Raw genomic sequence first — 16,576 nt, 5'->3', positions numbered from 1 at the left:
TTTCTAATATTTTTGGTTTTGTTTTTCCTCTCTCTCTTCTCTCTTCTAAAGCAAAGCATCAACTCTCCAGAATTCAAATTCCTAGAACTAGAAATTCAACTCCTTGCATATGAAATCATGCTCAGCTTAAAATCTTGGAGAAGCCGTAACAAATTGAATTTTTGCTTTTCTCTCCACCATCCATGACAAATCTTAGAAATACAAGAAAACCACCAACATTGGTGCTTAAAATTTTCCCCCATTCCACACACCAAAACTCTGCCCTCTCCTCCTTCACAATCCAAACCCCATATGCCAATCAAAACAGAGAAACCGTCCCCGTCAACTTTCCCTCTCTCCCACAACAAGAAACCCACTTGGTTTCCACCAGTAACATGGCATTGAAGAGCACACCCACTCAATTTTGCAATGAATCTAAACCGTTTGATCGTGAATTTGGCAATATCATTAAGTCAAATAAGTTGATCACAAGTTATATTCGAGCCGGGGATTTAGATTCTGCTCGTAGGGTGTTTGAAAAGATGACAGTTAGGACAACAGTTACTTGGAATTCAATTTTATCCGGGTATGCGAAAATGCCTGGGAAGATGAAAGAAGCGTGCGAGGTGTTTGAGAAATGTCCTGAACCAGACTCTTGTTCATATAATATTATGTTGGCTTGTTATTTACACAATTTTGATGTTGATGCTGCTTTGGAATTCTTTCGCAAGATGCCTGTCAAGGACACGGCTTCTTGGAATACTATGTTATCAGTGTTTGCTCAAAATGGGAAGATGAGAGAAGCACATGAGTTGTTTTTGGTGATGCCAGAGAAGAATAGTGTCTCATGGAGTGCAATGATTTCGGGTTATGTGAAATGTGGGGATTTGGACATGGCCGTGGAGTTGTTTGAGGTGGCACCAGTTAAGAGTGTCGTGGCATGGACTGCTATGGTTACAGGGTACATGAAGTTTGGGAAGATTGAATTAGCCGAGAAATTATTCAGAGAGACGCCTATGAAAAATTTAGTAACTTGGAATACTATGATTTCTGGTTATGTTGAAAATTGTCAAGCTGAAGAGGGTTTAAAGCTTTTTAGGTCAATGATCGGATATGGGGTTAGACCGAACCCGTCAAGTTTGTGTAGTGTTCTACTGGGTTGCAGTAACCTCTCTGCATTGCAGATGGGTAGGCAGGTACATCAGCTGATTTATAAATTTCAATTATATAAGGATACAACTGCAGCGACCTGTTTGGTTAGCATGTATTGTAAGTGTGGGAATTTGGGGGATGCTTGGAAGTTGTTTATTGAGATGGCACGAAAAGACGTTGTTACTTGGAATGCTATGATTGCTGGTTATGCTCAACATGGAGCAGGTCTCAAAGCTCTCAATTTGTTTGACCGGATGAGGAAGGAGGGAGCAAAGCCAGATTGGATCACATTTGTGGCAGTCTTAATGGCCTGCAACCATGCAGGGTTGGTAGATCTTGGAGTACGGTATTTTGATTCAATGGCAAGGGATTATGGAGTTGCAGCAAAGCCGGACCACTATACGTGTATGGTAGACCTTCTTGGTCGAGCTGGTAGGCTAGTTGAAGCTGCGAATTTGATAAAGGAAATGCCGTTCGAACCACATTCTGCCATATTTGGAACTCTTTTGGGTGCCTGCCGGATCCACAAGAACCTAGAGCTAGCTGAGTTTGCTGCCAAGAAATTGCTTGATCTTGATCCAACGAGTGCAGCTGGTTATGTTCAACTTGCTAATGTTTATGCAGCAACCAACAGATGGGACCATGTTGCGAAGGTAAGGCGATCGATGAAAAAAAATGGGGTAGTGAAGACACCAGGGTACAGTTGGATTGAGGTGAAGAGTGTGGTGCATGAATTCAGATCAGGTGACAGGGCTCACCTAGAATTGGCATCTATACATGAAAAACTGTTTGAACTGGATCAAAAAATGAAGTTGGCAGGCTACGTTCCAGATCTTAATTTTGCCTTACATGATGTTGGAGAAGAGCAGAAACAGCAGCTTCTGTTATGGCACAGTGAAAAACTAGCAATTGCTTTCGGGCTTATAAAAATGCCGTTAGGGACCCCGATTCGCATTTTCAAAAACTTGAGAGTTTGTGGGGATTGCCATCATGCTACCAAGTACATATCAGCTATTGAGAAAAGGGAAATCATTGTTAGAGATACTACAAGGTTCCATCATTTCAAAGGTGGGGTTTGTTCTTGTGGAGATTACTGGTGAATATGCAAAACACGATCTCCATTCAAAACTTTCCCGGCAGTGTTCCGATCAGTGGTGGAGCTACGATTCTTAGATTTGGGGGAAAGGGGCCAAAATCTAAACTTAATTGTAAATAGCTTAATCATCTTAAATGGGGGAGCCAACACTAAATTGTGTAGTTTTTTTGGTATGATATTATATTTTTCCGCAAAGCATTAAAATGTTGCAAAGAATAAACATGTGGAGTCCATTTACTATTGGTTTGAAGACTTCAGTGCATAAATGCTTTCCTGCACACTCACATGTTTATTCATTCTCGAAAACAACAGAGGCGAGAATGAAGATAGACCCCAAATTATTCAATGACCTACTAAACTTATATCCATCGCACGGTAGTAGTTGAAACAGTGGAACAGGATATCCTCCATCCAACAAGAATTAGGGGAACAGAACAAGGCAAATACTGCTATTCACCAGTATTCCTAATTTGTACAAAGTTTTTGAAAACAAATACATTGAAAAGAATGGAATCTTTAACAAAGTGCTGAGCTGATAACCGACAACAAAAGAACGTGACCAACAATCATCTTCATATCAAAGCGTTAAGATAAAACAACTAGTTTTACATGCCACGAAGAACAACACCGATAAACATCATTGCCCCCCAACAATTATTTTTCCCCATCTAAGAAGAGCAGCAACCAGACTTTTGGTTGACAGGCTGTCCCCGAATCTGCACTGTTGGAGGCCTGGCATTGTTCATCGGTTGGCTTGCCATCCTGCAGATAAAATTCAAAACATGTGTGAGAAGCTGATCATCTAGAATGGTGCAATTATTACCATACAACGACACAAAAACACAAATGCAAGAAAGTACCTGTTCTTGATCTCAGCAGCCATGGCCATGAAGGCTTGCTCCACATTAGTGGAATTCTTAGCACTAGTTTCCATGAAAGGGATTCCGATTTCATCAGCAAATGCCTAAAAAGAAACAACAAATTCCATCATTATACTTTGCATCTCCAAGATATACAATGCAAAAAAACTAAAACAGGCTCATGAATATTCACCTTGGCTGTCTCGTAGGACACAACTTTATTTGCCGTGAGATCGCACTTGTTTCCCACTAGAAGCTTGTTCACATTTTCACTTGCATATCGGTCGATTTCATTCAACCATTGCTTAACATTGTTAAAGCTCTCTTGGTCTGTGACATCATAAACAACCTGCAAGAAACCCAAGGGCATGAAACTTATATCTTACATCAAGAGGAAAACCCAGGAAAAATAACAGGCACAACAAATAAATAGGGAACAACACACTTACAATGATTCCATGAGCCCCGCGGTAGTAGCTGCTAGTGATTGTCCTAAAACGTTCTTGGCCAGCAGTGTCCCACTGCACATCCCAAAAGCAACATCAATTAGCAATTAAGAACAGAAAAAGGCAAGATGCGACAGGTTTACATGTTGAAAAATTCATGTGAACTAGTTCAAAAGAGCTACCAACTACATCAACACAGCTTTACTAGAACGGATCTCAATCTACTGCGCAAAAAACTACTAAGCCAATTCATATATACTCACAATTTGGAGTTTGATAGTCTTCCCATCCTGCTCCACAGTGCGAATTTTCTAAAATACACAATAGAGATCACATATATTAGTGAGAGTTCATCAAATGAATCGACGGTGTAGAAACCCAACGCAAGAAATGCTTACAAAGTCAACTCCAATTGTGCTGATGTAGCTATCCAAGTATGAATCATCCTGGTTTGCAAAAACAAAATACATCAATCAGGAACCCCAAATCTCAATTATCTTGATGACTCTCAAATACTGAAGAAAAAAAGAAGAAGAATTCGATGCCTAATTGTCTCCCACTTACAGCAAACCGCAGAAGTAGACATGACTTGCCGACACCAGAATCTCCAATCAACAAAAGCTTGAACAAATAGTCACTGCATAAAATTCACAGCACAATTTACCGATCGGAATTACTACACTCTATACAGCAATCAAAATCAAATATAAACAGCACCGATCCAACCACTTCGGGTATGAATTCTTTCAAATTACGAGCCCTAAAATTCACATAAATTATGAATCTAAGAGAAAATTTCAACGGATCTGATTGCCAGGCATCTAGATCTATACACAAAAGCCCTCAATTCAAACCAAAAAAAAAAAGCAGAAAATTAAACTAAATTAAATTTAAATTATAGCCTACAATATAATTGCGGTTCTAAAATCATCGCATCGCATATATCATCAAATTCAATCGGCGGAATATAAAAAATATAATTAGAAGAATCATCGGATTGAACTTACTATTCGGGATTCATGGCTGGGACTCGGAATGAATCGCGAGAAATTGGATAGATATGCTTGTTCCGGCGAGAAATTGCAGCGAGAAGTAAGATCTTCGCCTGAGAGACAGAGGGAGAAAGGGAACGGCAAGAAGAAGACGAAGTGGAGATTGTGAAGAAGAAGAAGAAGAAGAAGAAGGAGAAACCGAGGAGGGAATGAAGAAGGTGATTGTTTGTATTGTATTATAAAAGCACCCTATAATGTCGGAATTTTGTGTTTAGTGCCTGTGACGTAGTAACAGGGACTATATTCCGCCACGTGTCCTCTTTCTGATCGATTTTACCTAAAGGGCATTTTCATAATTTTCATGTTGATTAGCGTTGTGATCAGTTAAAATATAATATATTATTGTTAAAAAATATATATAATTAGGTTTTTGTTTAATCAATTTCTAATATAAAATTTTAATTTCTAAATCTTAACTCCAAAATTAAATTGTTAATTTTGTTTCAAGCTATTTTAAATTTTGTTTAAAATATGTGATTTGGGTCATAAGTCGGGTACAAGTACAAAAAATGTAAGTAAACTTTGTGTTGATTTGGGTGAGAACATCAAAATTTTGATATTTAGCACTTGCATTTTATATATTTGGAGAAACTTTTTAGTGTAATGATCACATTATCGCGTTGTATTACTAATTCATGGTTGATATATTAGTATAATCGTGTTATTACATTATTGAATTTAATAACATTATGTGGGAATATGCCTATTATACCAAAAAAATTACTTATATATTTATATGGCCAAATAAAAGATACTAAAGTTTAAGAAACAATTTGAAAAGAAAAAAAAAAATTTGTGGCAATTGCGTCAAGGTCCATTACTGCCCATCTTCATTGGATAGTCCTTTTATCTTTGTGTGTATTGCACTACTTCCCAATCACCTTGCTATTTAATAAAGGCGTTAACCAAGGCCACAAAATCATGCTCACAGGACACACCATGGAATGGGTTGAGGGTATAATAAAGATATCTTAAGATATCTTTTTTCTTTTTCAAGTCGAAAGAAGTATGTCATAATTTCATAAATTTCACTTGTTGTTTGAACACGATTATTAGTCTTTTGTGGACGACTGATGCTAGTTTTTCTTTGTTTCCCCCAACTTTGATTGAATGACAGTAACCTAATGCACATAGTCTTTATAGGGTATTGAATTTCATTACCCTTTGCTTAATCGTCTTATACCTCATTAAGAGCACTTAATGTAATGACATGGCGTGACATGTTAAGGACACCTACCTCCTCTTCATATCACCTTATAAAGCCGGGTCATGCTAGGGAGACCAACTTTAGATACCAACTTGTGTACCAACTCTCTAATAGAGGTGGAGCCCACCAATACAATGGGTCCCACACTCTATTAGAGAGTTGGTACACAAGTTGGTATCTAAAGTTGGTCTCCCTAGCATTTTCCTATAAAGCCAGCGCCAAACCATTTTTATAAAAAAAATATAGATAATGATTCTACCCTTCGAATTAAAAAAAGAAAAAGAAATAGTCAGACATGAAAAATAATTTAAGAGCAATATGGGGGGCATTTAAGTCTTTTTAAGGACGTAAACCAAATTGGTGTTCGCACGCTATAGAAGAGAAAAGCCAGTTCATTTATTTTGAAAATTCTGAAAGCCTGAAACTAGAGGTTTCCTAGTTGCTTCGTCAGGGTGCATAAAGATTGACCAAAGTTGGGACAAAAAGTAGAGGGCAGGCAAGAGACGAAAGCCTTGGTTTCCTCGTTACTTAATCCCCAAGGCATAAAATGCGCGTGAAAACTAGCAGTTGGGTACCACGCGTAAGTCTTTTCGACTTGAAATTATAGGCATGTTCTGACGTTGGTGATGAGAATAGCCAATCTCCTCCTAGAATTTTTTTAAATATAAAAAAAAAGGGGGAAATATTTCTTTTCATACTAATTGTGCAATAACTTGACATATAAAGTTCACTATTTAAATGTTCACATGTATTGTGTGATTTTACATTTTATATATTGTTGCAAACGGAAATATGCTGTAGGATCCTTATTTTATACACTTTACCTCATGATCCTCCCCTTTATAATATCATTATAAGCAGCATCATTATGTTAAATAGACATTAAGTAAGCAACAAGAAAGATGTAAATGTGAGATAGTGGGGAAGTTAGAAGTTTACATGAAAGAATATAAGACCACTTTTGAGACTCCCTCACAATCGTGCATTTCGTTGGAAGAAAACTATCATCTACTTCACTCCTTCGTAGAGTGATCCAAATTTTTTAATTATGTATTTATGATATGGTAGATATTTTGGTATGTCACCAAAATTCAGAAGTGATGTCAACCAATTGAATATGTTCATCTTTTTCTATTTTTGTTCACATCAATTATTTCGACAATTTATTTTTATTCTAAAAAATGCTAGGAGTACTACATTTTGTATAATATTGAATAAAAGGAGATATAAATTTATTTCTTAACGGAAAAAAAGAGAGAACAATGGACAAAGACCGTAGAAGGAGCCATCCCATTAGTAGTATGGTGGACATGAGTAAAAACCTTCTCGAGTAACCTCAGCCTGCTATTCTTTGCATCCCCCACCTCATGTCCCATTGTGGATCTATCAATACAAGCACTCCAAAGAGCTGAAATGGTCTAGAGAGAATCACTCTAAAAAATAACTTTTTTATAATTCATTTCAACTGTCATAGTTGCCTTGAATCTAGTTCAGTTACATCGAAGACAAAATCAACAACTAACCGGGTATAAATTCAAAACTATTACTTCTAAAAACACTTGAAAAAATAAATGAAAACCAAACTTATAGTAAGAACTTTATTGTTTTGCATGATAAGTTTGAGCTATGAAATATTCACGTATCTTGGGTTTACTCTATAGCCCCCCAAAATCCAAATTAGTTGCACCCATTTATGTTGAATTTTATATAGAAGATATTAGGTAATGGATAAATAATAATTTCCATATAATATTAATCATATTTCTTAACTAGTAAGGTGCAGCAAATTATTTTTCCATTACCTAACCAATATAAAGGCAAGTACAATTAATTTGGATTCATGCTAACCAAGATGCATGAATATTACATACATAGATAAATTCTTATTTCATAAAATAGTAAAATTTTTACTATAACTTTGATTTTCATTTTTTCAAAATATTCCATATCCACGTATTGGTGAAGTGGCACAATTACCCAAAGAGGTTTTACCCTTTCTCTTTTTGGTGAGTTTTGTGGCTCCAAGCCCAAAGCAAAGATTAATGGCCCTAGATCCCTACATTTCATTTTATTGGACAAGGAATGGGACTACCATTTGCAACCAGTTTCCTTTAAAAGTTTGAGTAGCTTGAGCTTGACATAGCATAATATAATTCTTTTCATAGTGATAATATTTTCATAATTGTAATAAGAAAATTGATTATAAAGGAAGAGGAACAAGCATGAATAAATATATGAATATAAAATAAAACTATATACATTTAACAAAGAACATCGCTTTTGTTACAATCATTGAGGCACTTCTAAATTCTAATACACAGGACATCACTTTTGTTACAATCATTGAGGCACTTCTAAATCCTAAGCTTTTGTTACAAAATTGAGGCGCTTCTAAATCCTAATGCAGAGGACATGAAGAAATTAAAAGAAGAAAAAGAAAAAAGGAACATTATATCTAACCCTTGCTTTCTACATTTACATGCCATTTTCTTTGTAAACTTAGTTAGAACAATGACTTTAATAACACCAGAAGATGATGTGCAGTCCAGGTATTGTTTACTTGGCACATTTAACAGGAAGTTCTAAACCTGTCAGTATATTTTAGAGTCTAATTAGAACTTGTTCCCATGCCAAAGTAGTTGAACCTTTCTGACATCAAATCCTTGGCATTATGCATCAATAGCCTCTTCTGTAGGGTCCAGATTTATATCAATGAAAGGCGGTCTTTCATCTCTATTTTGCTGGACCTCATTTTGATCATTGTTCTGAACTTCATTAACGTCCATAGCTGCAAAGGAAAATGAATGAATTAGTAATCGCTAACCACATGTATATAAGCAGGAAAAATATTGTATTTATGAGAGAGAGAGACCTGCATTGTCTGCTTCTGCATCATCTGCCAGCAAGCTTTTCTGCAGCCTGACAGCCTTCGGAAACATCAATGTGTTTGAGGAGATTATTGTTCTGATCATGGCACTTGCAATGTGGGAAAATTTAAATTTTTGAGTCCACATTCCAACTATTTCTATTGAAGCTGGAATGATCAGATTTTCCACATTTAAGAAGTGAAGGGCCTAAAAAATAAATCATTGTATGAGGATTGCTTTAAAAAAAAACACTAGGCCAATGACAATCACCATGTAAGGAATTATTATATATCTACTTATGCAACAACTTACAGATTCAATGGCTACTAGAAATTTTCGAAGAAATCCTTGTCCCCTGCACTTCGATTCAGTTCCCACAAAGGGCATCTCTGCCATCTCTCTTCCACGTATTCTGCAAAAGCATAATGTGATAAGCAAGTAAAGAATGATGCTCTTATTCATCTTCCTATAAAACTTTTATGAGACACACACATGAACTTTACCTTATAGATGCTGCAGAGATGATTTCATCGTCCTTCTCTAGGATGGCAGTATAGAAATTTCTAAAATTTAACCGACCCAAATTTGACCTGAAAAAGAAAGATTTTTTACAAACAATTTTCAATTTAGTCATACAGAGGCAAAATATGACACAAATAAATCAACAACACATGAATGTTTATGCTAGTTTGATTTTGTGCAGTTCACAAAGGGTAAGGAAATTTCACTACTAACAAAAGGAGATTATAGAGGAGTGTCTAACTCTCACAAACACGAATTCCAAATTCACCCAAATCACTCCCACACATATGAGTCAAGAACAAAGTTCAAATGAGAGAATAAAACCAAATCTGAAGTAGCTCAAACAAAAGGAGAAAAAAAATCACCTAAATCACTCCCACACAGATGAGTCAAGGACAAAGTACATATTAGAAAACAAAACTAGATCTAAAGTAGCTCAAAAAAAAAAGAAGGAAAAATCACCCAAATCACTCCCACACAGACGAGTCAAGAACAAAGTTCAGATTAGAGAACAAAACTAGATCTGAAGTAGCTCAAACAAAAAAGGGGAAAAAAATCACCAAAATCACTCCCGCACAGATGAGTCAAGAACAAAGTTTAGACTGGAGAACAAAACCAGATATGAAGTAACTCAAACAAAAAAGGAAAAAAAATTCACCAAAATCACTCTCCCACACAGATGAGTCAAGAACAAAGTTCAGATCTGAGAACAAAACCAGATCTGAAGTAGCTCAAACAAAAAGAGAAAAATTCACCCAAATCACTCACACACAGATGAGTCAATAACGTAGTTCAGATTAGAGAACAAAACCAGATCTGAAGTAGCTCAAACAAAAAAGGGAAAAAAATCACCCAAACCACTCCCACACAGATGAGTCAAGAACAAGTTCATATTAGAGAACAAAACCAGATCTGAAGTAGCTCAAACAAAAGAGAAAAAAATATTTTTCTCTCACAAAACAAAGAGAAGATTTTCTTCACTTACAAATGTTGTGAGTCCCACTCCATTCACCTTAATTCACATTCACCTTAGATGTTTATGGCTCTCTCAAATTATTTTAAAAGAATGGACCTCCACCAAAACAAAAGAGAGAGTTTTCTCTCTTACTAAAATGTGGAGGCACACTAAACACAGTGAGAAGATGATGTATATATAGGTGATTGTGGGTGGCTCGAAACACTAAGCCACCAGAACAAATGGGCCTCATGGGCTTACTTAAAACCAACAAAATGGGCTTTCAAATTTAAGATACCAAATCAACATCTTTTTCATCATTCAATAACTTGAAGGAAAAAAAAAAAAAAAAACCAAAAGAAATTAGCTGATTAAGAACCTTGTGCTTACCCCTGACTGTGTATTACACTCTGAACAACATTTGTTCCAGTGAATCTGTCGATGATGGTCTCAAAGCAGTGGTGCATCAAGACCCCTGCCACTGCGATCTTGGAATTGCATTCTAATTTTTTGTGCAAATTTTCAGTATGGCCTCTTAAGTTTATATCTTCTCTCTTGAGAAGCCTCCAAGAATATCCGTTGTCTAAATCATTCTTGGCCCCAACCATCTGCTCCAATTTCTCAAAAATCTGTTACAAAAGTTCATTTATGTCAACAGTTTTGTACCACTAAAAAAAAAAATTGATAAAACGATTAAATCTCTGTGTAAGTAAAATGTACTAAAGTATGTACCTCGCTGCAGCTCTTACTGCAAAATGATGAAGTTGAGAGATTGAGATCGATTTCGTTTGGCGCAGGGCAACTCCAATGAACTACACAAAGGTTACTGTTTTTTTAGCAATACATTTCTTCTAACATGCTACAAATTTTGTCCCTATTTTGAAAGATTCAAATTAGAGCAAATATCCAAAAGCTAAGGGCCTGTTTGGTATTCAACTTGAATCCAACTTTTTTAACTCAAAAACAGAATTTGAGTCCAAAACAAAGAAAACCTATTTGGTAGCCCTATTTTTTAAAAAATTCAAACTCAAGAACAACTAAAAAACATCTCAATTATTAAAAACAAAAAATATCTGTTTTTTCAATTTTTTTTTTCTAACAACCCACAAGTTCTCAAATTTTAAAGATTTGAAAACAGTATTCAAGTTGCATACCAAACAAATTTTTGAATCATAAAAATAGATTTAAGAACTCCTTGTTTTTAAGAAAAATCAAAGTTTTTGAGTTCGCTATTTGAATAGGATACCAAACGCCCCCTAAGAAACTTCTAATATGACATTCATTTAGAAATGAAAAAGCATACATTTCTTCTCACATACTGAACATGTAAGGAACTTCCCACGAACAAGTCCACAATGTATGCAGACACAGTAGGAACATCCCCATTCTCCTTCGGGAACTCTCTGCAGTTCGAAAGTTGAAGAAATGTTTTACGAAGTTGAGTTACTTAACAAAGCATAAAATTTGTAAGAAAGGACCTTCTCACCTCCATGTTCATGCATGAAGGGTGGAACGCGGAAGGACATTTGTCACAGCACATCAAATCCCCTCCATCTGCGCATATCATACACGAATCGTCGTTCTGGTCTGCTGCTGCTGTTCGGGGCCTGCTACGATGGAATCCAAATTGTGGTGCAGATTCAATGTGGCTCTCCCATGCATCCATCAGGCATTGGAGGAGGGAGTTTCCATTGCTCTCGACCAAAATATATTCGTACGGCCTTCTTAATTCGCTTTTAGCATGAACCTCGAAATTCCACACTGTAAACACTTGTTCACAGCAAGTGCACAAAATTCCAGCCCTTTTTATTGTTCCCTTCAGCATTATCTCATTGTTATAAAAGACTGCTGCGTTATCCTCAACTATATGGAGGTCAATCAACCATGACAATATAGTTCTGCTATCTTCGAGATTCTTTGTCTGGTTTGACGATCCAGCAGGGTTGCTATATGAAAATCGAGCTCTTGTTTGCCTCCTAGGCTTGGTATTCTTTCGAGGACGACCCCGTTTTGGCCTTACCAATTCCAAATTCCCAGCTGAGGTTGTAGCTGGCCCCGCTTCAGCCACTTGAGCAATACTGAGGTTGTAGTTCTTTGCTTGCCTTCTTGGTGGCCTCCTTGTATACTCAGGATCAGAACTATCTGTTTCGTCACTCGAAAACACTGAACTGCTCCAGTTACTTTGATATACCTGCAGCTTGTTCTTTCTATCTCTGAACTCGTAAGCCATTGTCTTGGTCCAACAATATTCCTGCTTTGTAGTTTTGGTCCGGCCAAAAAAAAAAAAAAAACTTAAGAAAGTAACAATGAAGCAAATATATGTATAGATAATCATAACAAGCAGGTTTATTTTTTCTCGTAGCAAAGATCATTTTGATTTGTTTCCATTCTTATTATTTGACGCCATTTTCTCTTCAATTTTCATTCACAGTTGACACATTTGTAATTGAATTAGCATAAATCTTAACAGCTAGCTTTTAAGTGGTATATTTCTGTAACTGAAAAGTGAGAAAGGACAGGTCCGTTTAAGCTCCTCGTATATATAGTAGTTAAAGCTCTGCTTAAAGATTACATCAGTGTGTAAGCAATTCTCCTCCATTCAAGTTACAATCCGGTTCTAGATCCCACCTTCATTTCAATCTATTAACCCGTTGACAATTCAAATATAAATAAAGACTAATCCAATCCAACTTACTATGATATACAACTGATTCATTTTCATATTTACTATACGTTTTTATATATATAGCTTTTGCAGAGGGATTCCTCATATTCTTATTTGAGAGACACCTTTGTAGGGTTCACCACGCATTGTATTTCAATGATCCGAACCGTCTATTTTTTAGATATTTAATCAAAGATCATTTCTATAAAAAACTTCACTTGAATCCGAAACTATTTGACCACTCAATTAGATGATTGTTATTATAGTCTTTTCTTGAAACATTGTGTTCCTCTATTTTGTTGGTCCCAGTTAGATGCCTTAATAATTTTCAATTTCCATGATTTTTTGCAAGGATGAAGACTTGAAAAATAGACAGTTTGGATTGTTAAAAAAATCATAGGGGACCCTAAAGGTGTCCATAAAATAAAATTATTTGAAAAATCCCTCAACAGCATGAGCATTTTAAATTTTTATGTAGAATAAATTCTTTACTTACCCATACAAATTCAAGTTAAAAAAAAGTATCCAAAATGGATCCACATTTTAATCTAACTTCAAACCGAATGAGATCTGAAAGTGGATACAGGTCAATCTGGCTAATCCATATGCACATGCATGTGGAGAATGAGATTCCACTTGCCATGCTGAAAACCCAAAAATTGAAAAATAAATAAATAAATATTGGTGTGAACCCAAAGATTATTTATATTTATACACCAAAAATCTAATAATTAATTTTGATTGTTAACTTATTAAGATGAAAGTAAAAGCATATTTTGAACTATAAATTATTTTCAAATTATACCAATTAAATGAACTATATAACAAATTAATTGGGTGTCATTTTCAGAAGAAAAAAATAAATGAAAAGTTAATTTATGATTTAACAAACAAGAAATGTGTTAAGAAAATCGCGCCAGTAGAATAATCTTCAGGATCACATAGAAAATGAGTATAAAGAGAATTCTTTTTACCTTAACGAGTCACTACTTATGATACGTATATCGTGTAAATCAAAATTCAAGATCTAGCCAAACTAGGGAATAATAAATCATATAGTTCTTAGAAGATTTGTATCGCAAAATGTAACCAGGCAGAAAGAATTACCTTGAATATCTTTTAAGAAATCGTCACTCTAGATCCCCAATGCTATCCTTCTCGCTTTTCTTCCGTTATGAAGCGCCGATAACAAGGAGCATGCGATTCGATAAATCCTAAGATTTGAAGCTTGATGAAAGTAAGCACTGAACAACACAAGGTAAACTGCACTTAAGTGTGCTAGTAGGTAGGCATGGTACTAGAGGAGCTATTGAAACGGCTACAGGTATATAAAAGTGACAAAATTATGATGGCACGGAGTAGCAAGACACTGGTCAGCAATATGAAACTACTGAAATCTTATCTCGCTAAGGGTCTGTTTGGTTCGCGAAATGAACTTCTTGGGAATGAAACTCTCATGTATAATCTCAGGAAATGGGAATGAAATATGTTTATTCCCATATTTGGAAATGTTGGGAAATGAGAAGACTAGGAAGTGTCAATTTCTCACATTCTCATGTTTGATTTATGTCGTATTAGGAATGAAAAGTTGTTTACTTTTCCCATAATACCCTTTAAATTAGAAATGGGTTGTTTAGTCCAAAAAAAAGTGTATTAAATGCTCTCTCAAGTGGTGTGTGGAGAGAGAGAGAGAGAGAGAGAGAGAGAGAGAGAGAGAGAGAGACTACTACAAAAAACACTTTGAGCGACGAAAATTTCGTCGCACATGATCCGTCGCGCAAAACTCGTGAAGAAAGGGTTTGCGTGACGAACAATATTCTTCGTCGCACAAAGTATCTTTGCGCGACGAACCTTAACGTCGTGCAAATCTACCTTGAGCAACAAAAAATATTGGTCGCCCAAAGTTTTGCGCGACAAAGAATATTGATCAAGCAAAGTTTTGCGCGGCCAATATTCTTTGTCACGCAAAGGCTAAAAAAAATGAAATTAAAAAAAAAAAACCAGCGTCCCATTTTTGGTACCCGCCCAAATTTTTAAAGTTTTGCGCGACGAAATATTTTGTCACGCAAGGTTTTTGACTTTTTGTTTTAGAATTTCTTTAATATGAGTTTAATTATATGATTTTTTCGAATTTTGACTTTTTAAATTTAATTTAATTGTATGATTTTTTTAAATTACTTTAATTTAAATTGACATATTCAAAAGAAAATTACATATGAAAAATAGTGATCAAATTATCCAATAAATAAATAAATATATATATAATATTCAAAATGTACACATAAATTAATAAAGTACAATAATAAAATTCTAATACAAGCCTATTGTGGTGGTAGTGGCGGAGGATATGTTTCGATAGCGTCCTAATCCTCAACTTTAGCCGTCAAAGTCTTGACAATTCCCTACAAAAAAAAAAAAGTCAAATAACAAAAAAGAAAAAAAAAATTGGCATAATCTCCCCTAAAATTGTTATACTACAAATCCAACCCAAACTCCAATCCTCACTCTATACTCAACCCCAAACTCAAAAGTAACTCCAAAAACACATATTAATGAAGAAAAAAAAATTATAATTTGGAGAGAATATACCTTTTGGCAAGATTGAGAGTGAGTGAGAATGAGAGGGAGAAGTGAGTGTGAGAGAATTAGAGAAGATAGTGAGAGAGAGATGAGAGAGTGAGTGAGAATGAGAGTGAGAGATAGTGAAAAGAGATATGAGAGAGTGAGTGAGAATCAGAGGGAGAAGTGAGTGTGAGAGAATTAGAGAAGATAGTGAGAGAGTGAGTGAGATTGAGAGTGAGAGATAGTGAAAAGAGATATGAGACAGTGAGTGAGAGTGAGAGATAGTGAAGAGAGAGATGAGAGATTAAGTGAGAGGAGTGAATGTGAGAGAAAGGGTGGGATTTGGGGAGAGGAAAAGAGAGAGGAGAAGTAAGAGTAGAGAAAAGACATTAAGAAAATGGTGGAGGAGTTATTTTGGTTTTAAAAACCGTATCACTTTGCGCGACGAAAAAATTGGTCGCGCAAATTTTTTTTTTCCCACGTCCCATTTTCGGTATCTGCCCAAATTTTAAAAGTTTTGCACGACGAAAAATATTTGAGTATTTGTAATGACCCAAACCTAAAATTCATTTATAATTAGTAATTTATTATGAGGAAAGACAATTTTTCCCTTGGAATAAATTATGAACGCAAAGTTGACTTTTTGACCGAAAAGAAATTTGACAATTCCACATACACCGTTGCGTAGAGCACGACGACACGAGTTCGTAGACACGAAGTGAACGCGAATCGGAGCTTTAACGAAGAAAATACGATTAAAATATCATGAAGGGAAAAACGGTAAATTGAAAAAATCAGATTTTTATAAAACCTCATCTCTCTCTGTCTCTGTCTCTCTCTCTCTCTCTCTCTCTCCGCGAGCTCTCCCCCTCTCTGTTTTTTTTTCCTCCAATCATCACCTTCTACGTGACAGAACTCCCGCCACCGACCACCTCTGCCCCTGCCGTCGGTGCCAACATGACCAACTCGGTTCCGTCTTCAAGCCCCGACCACTCTCCGCTGCCAGCCGCCGCTGTAGTCGTCGGATTCCGTCCAAAAATGAGTCGGTTTTGTCAAAACTTCCAACCGTCGTTCTCCTTCAATTCTCTTTAAATTTATCGAGTAAGGTATGGATTTCTACCTATTTTCCATGCTCTAGCTGATGGTTGGGTAGGTTTGTATCGAATTGGATCGTAGCTAGCTCAGTTTTCAAAGTGAAATTAGGCCGGTTTTC

At 35.9% G+C, this 16,576-nt stretch overlaps 3 protein-coding genes across 3 annotated transcripts; 1 reads left to right on the top strand and 2 right to left on the bottom strand.

Moving 5' to 3' along the window:
* Positions 51 to 2,509, top strand: LOC18776466 (pentatricopeptide repeat-containing protein At4g16835, mitochondrial). Its single transcript, XM_007210068.2, has one exon. It carries the CDS (start codon positions 183 to 185, stop codon positions 2,229 to 2,231), a length of 2,049 nt encoding a protein of 682 aa, XP_007210130.2. The 5' UTR covers positions 51 to 182; the 3' UTR covers positions 2,232 to 2,509.
* On the bottom strand, positions 2,610 to 4,768 carry LOC18775788 (ras-related protein RABD2c). The gene is made up of 8 exons (XM_007209555.2): positions 4,541 to 4,768; positions 4,098 to 4,170; positions 3,932 to 3,979; positions 3,797 to 3,844; positions 3,537 to 3,608; positions 3,281 to 3,436; positions 3,088 to 3,191; positions 2,610 to 2,989 (listed from the first exon to the last, which is right to left on the bottom strand). The coding sequence occupies exons 1-8, from the start codon at positions 4,552 to 4,554 to the stop codon at positions 2,896 to 2,898; spliced, it is 609 nt and encodes a 202-aa protein (XP_007209617.1). The 5' UTR covers positions 4,555 to 4,768; the 3' UTR covers positions 2,610 to 2,895.
* On the bottom strand, positions 8,023 to 10,311 carry LOC18776627 (increased DNA methylation 1). Its single transcript, XM_020563474.1, has 5 exons — positions 10,167 to 10,311; positions 9,163 to 9,249; positions 8,972 to 9,071; positions 8,665 to 8,866; positions 8,023 to 8,580 (listed from the first exon to the last, which is right to left on the bottom strand). Exons 1-5 carry the CDS (start codon positions 10,187 to 10,189, stop codon positions 8,462 to 8,464), a joined length of 531 nt encoding a protein of 176 aa, XP_020419063.1. The 5' UTR covers positions 10,190 to 10,311; the 3' UTR covers positions 8,023 to 8,461.

This window comes from Prunus persica, chromosome G5 (genome assembly GCF_000346465.2).
Source record: "Prunus persica cultivar Lovell chromosome G5, Prunus_persica_NCBIv2, whole genome shotgun sequence".
NCBI classification, from domain to species: domain Eukaryota; kingdom Viridiplantae; phylum Streptophyta; class Magnoliopsida; order Rosales; family Rosaceae; genus Prunus; species Prunus persica.
The sequence above is the reverse complement of the archived record's forward strand: the minus strand, read 5'-3'. Positions and strand labels throughout refer to the sequence as shown.